General features: G+C 37.8%; 1 protein-coding gene across 4 annotated transcripts in view; it reads right to left on the bottom strand.

Moving 5' to 3' along the window:
• Window positions 1-442: 442 nt before the first annotated feature.
• The window catches only part of MUSK (muscle associated receptor tyrosine kinase), a 130,333-nt gene continuing 121,789 nt past the window's right edge, over window positions 443-8,986 (bottom strand). For all 4 annotated transcript variants that reach the window (XM_017870708.1, XM_017870709.1, XM_017870710.1 and 1 more), the window contains 2 exons: window positions 8,170-8,318; window positions 443-1,898 (listed from right to left, as the gene is read on the bottom strand). In XM_017870708.1, the coding sequence (XP_017726197.1) occupies window positions 1,216-1,898; window positions 8,170-8,318 (832 nt within the window). In that variant the 3' untranslated portion in view covers window positions 443-1,215. The remainder of the gene's footprint in view (window positions 1,899-8,169; window positions 8,319-8,986) is intronic.

The following is an 8,986-nucleotide window of genomic DNA, read 5'->3' as shown; positions in this document are numbered from 1 at the left end:
AAAAAAAAAAAAAAAAAAAGTCATGAAATACAACAAAATCAGTTAATTCCACAGCCAATTGAATTTGCTTCTAAAAGGAATAAAATGTCAGAATGTACAGATATATCAGTTTTGAAATAACTCAGAGCCACAAGTGTATCTTTTGAAATCCCATATTATAAATTATGGTTTAAGAGATTTAAATAGACTCTAGTAATAATATTAATAGGTGAGAATTTTGAAATGTGTGGCTTCAAAGGCAAATGCAGAAAAAAATAGTGATACTTTGCAAAGGCATATACATGTCAACCTACAATGTTATTTAAAATGTTATTATTTCTGCCAGAGTGTTTATTATATGAATGAAATAAAAGGGAAAAAATAGCTAAATAACTAAAAAAGAACAGAAGTTCTGGAAAGAAGAAGAAATAAAGATTAAAGCAATGGAAAAAATACCAACACAATTTTAAAGGAAAAGGTAAATCAGTAAGATACAAAAACTTGTTTCAAGGAAACTGGAGGAATAAAATAAGCAGATTTAATTCATGACAAGTGCACAGAAAGGAAAAAAGGAGAGACACAGGACAGAAAAGTGAACTCAAAGTCACAGCCCTGCTGATTTGCTGTTTCATTCCTTAGAAACCCTCTATCAATAAAATATAACCATGACTCTGCAGAATACAAACAAATATAAAATTATGCATTAAATGCAAGAAAGATTTAACAAAACACTGAGACTCATCTTTGGGTGGAGAGAGAATGAGTGGCTTTTCCTTCTTTTTAGTTTTCTGTACTTCACCTAAGTGTCTTCCATGAAGATTAAGCTACTTTCACAATGGACAGGAATTAACTCCATTAAAAAATGAAGCTCTGAATCCCATTTCATATTAAAATTTAATACAGCAGAGCTTTACTCTGTGACCAGCTGATTTGGAAACTGAACAGGATGACATTCTTCCCTGTGCAGTGTATATTACAAACCTTCATAAAGAAAAATAGTTGTCTCCATTATCTGACACATTTCCTAGCCTGTGTTTCCAATCACTGGCCTTCAACAGGTCCGTCTACCACATGGGTTTTGCACTGTCTTTGCTCTCCCTGGGAAACAAACAACATGCTACTCATGTCTACTCTTACTCTTTCCTATGTGGGTCTTGTCGGGCCTCTGGTGTAGGATTCCCCTGGCTCACAGAGTCTGAGAGGAAACTGCAGCATTTTATTTGAACGTCTTCAACCTTAGACACTCACAGTTCCCTCTGCCCTCTCACACATGCGTTCCAGAATTCGGTGAATACTGGTGAAACTGGGTCTGTCTGCAGGCAGCTTGCTCCAACATAGACGCATGAGATTGTACAGCTCCACGGGGCAGTTCTCAGGGCAGGAGAGGATGTTGCCATCTCGCACATAGTAAATGACCTCCTCATGGGCCATCCCGTAGTAGGGCTGCAGGCCATAGGAGAAGATCTCCCAGAGGACCACGCCGTAGGCCCACACATCAGACTCTGTAGTGTAGCGGTTATAAAAAATGGACTCTGGTGGCATCCAACGGATAGGGATAGCGTCGTTTTCATTAGCTTTGTAGTAGTCTGCTGAGTAGATGTTCCTGGAGAGGCCAAAGTCAGCAATTTTTACCACCATGTGCTCGCCCACCAGGCAGTTCCTGGTGGCTAAATCTCGGTGAACAAACTTACGTTCTGAGAGGTAAGCCATACCAGCTGCCACTTGCCTGGCAATGCAAAGCTGCTCAGCACAGGAGAGGGGTGGGGGTCCAGGGCTGGAGACCTGAGCCCTCATAGACAAGTCACTGTGACTGAGGCTGCACACGGTGTGAGGGGACATGCTGCGGAGGAACTCATTGAGGTCACCATAGGCCATGTATTCAAAGAGCAGGCACATTGGCTTCCCGACAGCACATACCCCTGGAACCAAAAGACCATCCTCTGTTAGTCTCAGTTTCTACAATGAAACAATGGAAAGAGCACTCCAAAAGCAAACAACCAGGTCAGAACATATGAAGCCCTGTTTTTTGTTGTTGTAGTATATTTGTTTTTTAATATTTACATCCTTTTAATCACAACAAAAGAAATCTCAGCTAGGAAATGCACTCTGGTTAGTGGGGTTTCCGTCCCTTGGCTAAAGTTTTTGAGGACTTCCAGCAGAGCACTGTTGTCCTGGGCACTTGTCACAAGTACATCATACATGGCACACCAAGTACATGGTGCATATAAGTACATGGTGTATCAGTTCATTGGAGTGGCTCTTCTCTCTGAAATCGGGAGGCCCTGGTTTTTTGTTGACAACACCATAGTTGAACCATGACCCTGTTTCTCTGCCTAAACATCTCTCTTTGCCTTTAAGATTCAGTTTATTTATCACTCTCCCTAGGGTGCCTCAGCTCCTGACCCTTCCAGTAACTGTTAGATTTTCCTACTATCTTCCTTTCACAGAGAACCTACCATCCTGTTTTATAATCATTTGACTATTTGAGGTTTCTCCCTGACATTTTAGCACTTTGAAAGGAGAGATTGCACCTTATTCTTCTTTAAAAATTCCCCACACCTACCACGTGTCTGGCAGAGCAGATGTCTCATAATGTTTGGTGAATTAATTTATGAATGGATGCTTGCTCTGAATATGTAATACGATTGCTGTCTGTTTCTGTTTACTTCTATGAAGGATGTTAATAAGAAAGATGTGTCAAGTTTGGAAGCAATAACAAATACAATTCAAGTGTCTTAGATGAAGTATTTAAGTTGCTGCAGTAAAACATTTTGAAATTTAGGTTTTACAATGTTCATGCTACCAAAAAATGTTAATATAAATAAAGTCTTAGATTTAAAGCCAGAAGATCATTTTCAAATCTTAAAGTCTTGATATATTTGAGAGGGAAACTGGAGAACCTGGAATATTAGATAAGATGGGCATAATTTCACATCACCTTAAAAATAGATTATTAGATCTATTGGGTTTTTTTTCAGGCAAAAGTTAAAAGTAGCTGTTTGAAAAGAGGAGAAATGAGGAATACTGCTATCTTGGTTTATTTATTTTGGCATTAAATTTTAATTGCAAGGACCTCAATTAGCACATTTATATAAACTAAAGGGAAAAAATAAAGAAATACCAACTGGGTAATACTTATAAATTTCCTCTATGGGATCCTTTCTGGATAATCTTTAGTTAACAGGGACTTACCTACCTCATCAACTGGCTTTACCATTGTTACGTTGGTTGAGTTGATTTAAAAATAATTTCTTATACTGGAAAAAAGTGAAAATATTTCTCTCAAAATAGAAAAAATTTCTAAGTTTATTTAATGAAATTTTCCACTCTGATAAAGAAAATATTACATAAAAGATTTCTACTTTGTGATGATTATGAACAATTATATATACATGTGTATAGATATAATTTATAATTATATATGTGTATACATTTATTTAGGACCTTGAAATGTTTTCTATATTGTAATTACTCAAAACCAACTCTTAGTTGGGACTTCAAAATGGAATAATTATTGAGAGGAAGACTGTGTTTTATTCATCCTTGTAACCTCAGTTCTAACATGGCTCACTATGGGTTTTCAATATATGTTGATGGGTGGATGGATTAATTAATGGATAGGTGGATGGATTAATTAATGGATAGGTGGATGCATGGATAGATTTAAGGATGGATAGGTAGATGGACGGGCATAAGAAAACCTCATGCCTAGCCCAAGCCATGTCTTTAAACTTTGGCATAACATCTTCAATGAATAATCTCACCTGATTGTTCTACTATTTGCTCCACTGCCAGAACATTCTGTAAGAGTCTACAATATTTAATGCCTACTCCCATTCTAAAATTCTACATATTTCTTTAATTATACCATTTTTTCCCAATTTATGACTACAAAACCATTGTACACTTTAGGATTTCAATAAAGGGGAGTCAATTTTTAAGATACGAACATGTTCAGTAAGTGGCTGATATTTCAAATATATAAAACAAAGTAGATTTCTTTTATTGATAGAAGTGAATTTTATGGACTTTCCCAATTCCCCTTTCTTCCACTGTTGTCATCTTACTTCATTGGGATTAACTTCCAAGAAACTATGAGACTAGTGGAATCACTTGCATGAATGATTACTGTTTATGTATACTTGATAAAAAATAGAACCTGTGTTCATTGGATATTGAAATGGAATTTAGATATAGCATTTAACAAATGGCAAAATAAGTTTCAGTTCTTGTTGGACAATAAAAATGAGAGAAAACTCCAAGTACTGATGTATAAGCATGCTACTGTGGTGATCATAATTTGAAAATTGTACATAGTTTGTGTTTGAGTCAATTTCAGGAATTCAGGATGTTATAAACTGTATATGAACACAGAGTCAACATTTTAAGAAAAGTTGAAATAGGAATTGCTTGATAATCTTGAAAATATACATGTATATATGTTTGTTTAATGAGTAAATGTATACTATTTGAGAAAGTAAATAAAGAGGGTAGGGGCAGAAACCAGATTCAGATTTTGTGTGATGAAGAATGAATAAATGAATGTTTAGGATTTGGGGAAATGGAAGAAGTATTTTCAAGATGAATTGTTATGTACTGAATATCTTTTACTCCTTTATTGAACAAATATTTATAGAGTACCTACAATGTGCCAGAAAGTATTCAAGATACTACTATAGAAATTCTTGATTTTAATATTTATCTAGATTCCTTCCAATATCCTGACCACTAAATTACTTTACTTCTTTCCTTAGACCTCTGCCCAACTTCAGCTAATTACTCTCATTGTCATACCCCTGACCTTATCATTCCATACATCTGTATACCTCCCATAATCTCATTTTCAGTTACTCTATTTGTTCATCACTTCCTCCCCTTTTCACCCTAGTTCACTGCCTCAAGTGCCCTAACTCTAAAAATCCTTTGACCCAACTGAAACTTTTAATCTATTGATCCTACCCCCTTTTAATGATCCCTCACTTTCTTCACGTTTTGTCTTCCTTCCTTAAACAACTTAAGTTCCTTGATCAATCATGATAATCACTCCTTTGCATACACCCCTCTTATTTGCCTCAATTTGACTTCAACTTACTTGTGTGGCAAAATGCTAATTCTGATAAAATTTAATTCCTCATTAATGGGTCTATGCCCATCTGGTGGCATTTGGATGAATACACAACCATGCTGACCAGTCTCATGTTAAACGTGTAATCTCTAATTTCAAGTAAGTTTTTAATTTTCTTGCCAATCATACTGTATTTCTCTAGTCCATTTTATATTTTATGTAAAAATGGATTTTCTTAGATGACGATTTATTTCTTCTCTTCCCTCAAATCTTCAACTCTTCTCCCATTCCTACCTCTAAGATGAGATCTTGATTCCTACCTCACAGAGAAAACTAAATCAGTCAGAAGAGACTGTCTACAATCTTCAGTCAATACTCTCTTATTACTATGGTTGATCTGAGCATTCTCTTAACAAAGGCCAATCCATCCAGCAGTGTCAAGATTCCATTCCCTCTCACTGTTCAAAGATGTTACTTCCACTATTTGCCAACCCTATAATCAATTTTTCTCTTTACTGGATCATTCTCATTAATTTACAAATGTGCTATTATTTCTACATGAAAGGAAGCATGCCTCTTTCTGCCCCCTTCAGCTCTATCCATGTTCCTTGGTTCACCTTTATAGCAAAACAAGTTGTTTATAATTTTTCTCCAAATTTTCTCTTCCTCTTCTTTTGAGCTCACTTACATTTCCTCTTGCCCCCAACATTCCTAAGAAACTTCTCTTCTCGGGGTTACCAATAAACCTCCATGTTTACAAATTCAAGGTCACTTTATAGTCCTTCTCTCACTAGACTTAATGCATAAGACACGCTCACTTTCACCTATTTAAAATATTTCATTTGATTTCCAGGACACCACACTCTCTTGATTTACTCTATTTCATTGGTTGCTTGTTTTCAGTTTGTTTTTCTTGTTCATCTCTTCTTTCTCATCCTAAATGCTGGAATGTTCCTGGCCTTGGTCCTTGGATCTCTTCTCTGTTCTGGCTTGCTTTTTCCATACTTAGGTGTCTTGCCCAACCTCATGGCTTTAAATACTCTATATACTGCAATAGCCTTGGATTCATGTCTAGCCAGATCATGCTTTTTGAACTCTAAGCCTCCGTATCCACATCCCTCCTTAACTTCATGTGGATGTTGAATAGGCATCGCCAAAAAACACGTCTTTTTTTTTTTTTCAGGTGGAGACTTGCTCTGTCATCCAGGCTGGAGTGCAATGGCACAATCTTGGTTCACTGCAACCTCCGCCTCCTGAGTTCAAGCAATTCTCCTGCCTCAGCGTCCCAAGCAGCTGGGATTGCAAGTGTGTGCCACCACGCCAGGCTAATTTTTGTATTTTCAGTAGAGATGGGGTTTTACCATGTTGGCCAGGCTAGTCTTGAATTCCTGACCTCAGGTGATCTGCCCACCTTGGCCTCACAAAGTGTTGAAATTATAGGCATGAGCCACCATGCCCAGACAAAAACCACATATTTAAATGAATTCCCACTCTCTCCACTAAAAGAACCTGTTCCTCCTGGGTATTCCTCAACTCAGCCAATGCCACCTCCATTCACTCATCTGCACAGCCAAATACCTTGATACTATGTTTGACTTTTCTGTTTTCTGCACATCTCAGATTTGGTCTGTCAGCAAATTATTTGGCTCTACTTTCAAATTACACATGAGAATCACTTCTCACGACCTTCACTACCACCACCTGGTCCATTCCACCATCTTCTCTTGCTGCATCATTGCAATACCTGTTTGCTGTCTTCCTGAGTTTATTGCTTCCTTTCAGGCAAAGCTCAAGAAAGCAGCCAGACAAGATCTGAAAAAATGTGAGTTGTGTCATGTCATGTCTTGGCTGAAACTCTCCATTTGTTTCCCAACTTAGCTTAAAAGCTAATGTTTTTAATAAGGCCTGACAGGACCTGCCCACCTCCCCTATTACCTCTCTGATCTCATCTTTGATAACTCTCCCCATCTTTCACTCTGCTCCAGCCACATTCATCTCCTCACTATTCCTCAAGCATGCCACATCTGCTCTTGCCACAGTACCTTTGCAAATGCTTCTCATTCTTATTGGAATGTTCTTTTCCAAGATATCCACACTGTTATTCCCTTGCCTCTGCCAGGTCTTTATATAAATGTAATATTTTCACTGAAGACTTAAAACATTGTAGCTCACATTCCAAAAACTTCTCTGCTTTAACATTTTAAAAAGTCTTTAGAACTTAATATCCAGCATCCCATATTTTTGTGTTTATTTTTATTATCTCTCTCCTCCAATAGAGTGAATGTATGCTCTATGAGAGCACAGATTTTTTTTTTCTTTCTTTTTTAAAGATGGAATCTCGCTGTGTCACCCAGGCTGCAGTGCAGTGGTGTAATCTTGGCTTACCGCAACCTCCACCTCCCCAGTGTAAGCGATTCTCATGCCTCAGTCTCCTGAGTAGCTGGGATTATAGGCCCACACCACCACACCCAGCTAATTTTTCTATTTTTAGTAGAGATGGGGTTTCACCATGTTGGTCAGGCTGGTGTCAAACTCCTGACTTCAAGTGATCCACCTGCCTCAGACTCCCAAAGTGCTGAGATTGCAGGCTTGAGCCACTGCTCCCAGCCAAGAGCACAGATTTTTGAAAGTTTTATTCATTGCTGTATAATTAATAAAAACTAAATATTTGTAAAATTTGTGTTGAATTTATGAATCTGGGAATAAACTGGAACTCAACAATGAATAGAAAGATACAAATCACTGCTCATGACATTCTAGTTAGGGAAGAAAGAGGAGAAACAAAATAAACAAGTAAAATATACAGACTCTTCAATATTGATACATTTTGTGATAGAGAAGCAGTATTAATTTTTTACAGTGAGGATATTTTAAACATTTTTGTAAATAGTAAGGAGGCAGCAAAGACAGAGACAAATTGAAGTGATGAATTTAAAGAGGGATAATCCATTAAGCCATGAACGTCCTATAAGGTTGGGATAGACCAAGGTGAAGAAGCTAACTTTGAAAAGGAACAGAAATGTCTCACTGATCAAGGAGAAAAGCAAAAGCATAAACAAGGGAAGAAAAACTTGGAAATCCTCTGTTTTCTGATGAAATGCATATCCTCACTTGTATTTTCATACCTAAGAGCTTCACAATGTTAGGGTTGTCAAATTCTGCCATGAGGGCTGCCTCCCTCTGAAAGTCCGCTTGCATATCTGCCGAGGCTTCTTCTTTGAGCATCTTTACTGCCACCATAGTGAAAGGTTCATAGGGAAGTAAACCTGGTGCCCTGAGAGATACATTTATTGAAAAAGAAACCAAAGATCATGGACATCATACATACCCCCATTATACCTAACCACATTTATACATATCCTCCCACCTCCCATGTGTAAATGACTGGTTAAGGCTCGTGCAGCCTTTCCCAGAGCCTATAGGATCAAAGAAAGACAACATACTTAAAACTCCTTGATGTCAACTAATAAAAATCACTGGTGTTGGGCCAGGCGCGGTGGCTCAAGCCTGTAATCCCAGCACTTTGGGAGGCCAAGACGGGCAGATCACGAGGTCAGGAGATCGAGACCATCCTAGCTAACACGGTGAAACCCCGTCTCTACTAAAAAATACAAAACACTAGCCGGGCGAGATGGCGGGCGCCTGTAGTCCCAGCTACTTGGGAGGCTGTGAGGCAGGAGAATGGCGTAAGCCCGGGAGGCGGAGCTTGCAGTGAGCTGAGATCCGGCCACTGCACTCCAGGCTGGGTGACAGAGCGAGACTCCATCTCAAAAAAAAAAAAAAAAAAAAAAAAAAAAAAATCACTGGTGTTATTTTCAACAATTTCAAACAATGAAGTTTGAAAGATGCATTATTTACAAATTATAGGAATTCTAAAGTATACACCCCCGATGGGATTATCATTACCATCCTAATCTTTTTTTTTTTTTTTTTTTTTTTTTT

This window comes from Rhinopithecus bieti, unplaced genomic scaffold (genome assembly GCF_001698545.2).
Source record: "Rhinopithecus bieti isolate Rb0 unplaced genomic scaffold, ASM169854v2 scaffold_5719, whole genome shotgun sequence".
NCBI lineage: Eukaryota > Metazoa > Chordata > Mammalia > Primates > Cercopithecidae > Rhinopithecus > Rhinopithecus bieti.
Note: the sequence above shows the minus strand (reverse complement) of the source record. Positions and strands in the feature narration are given on the sequence as shown.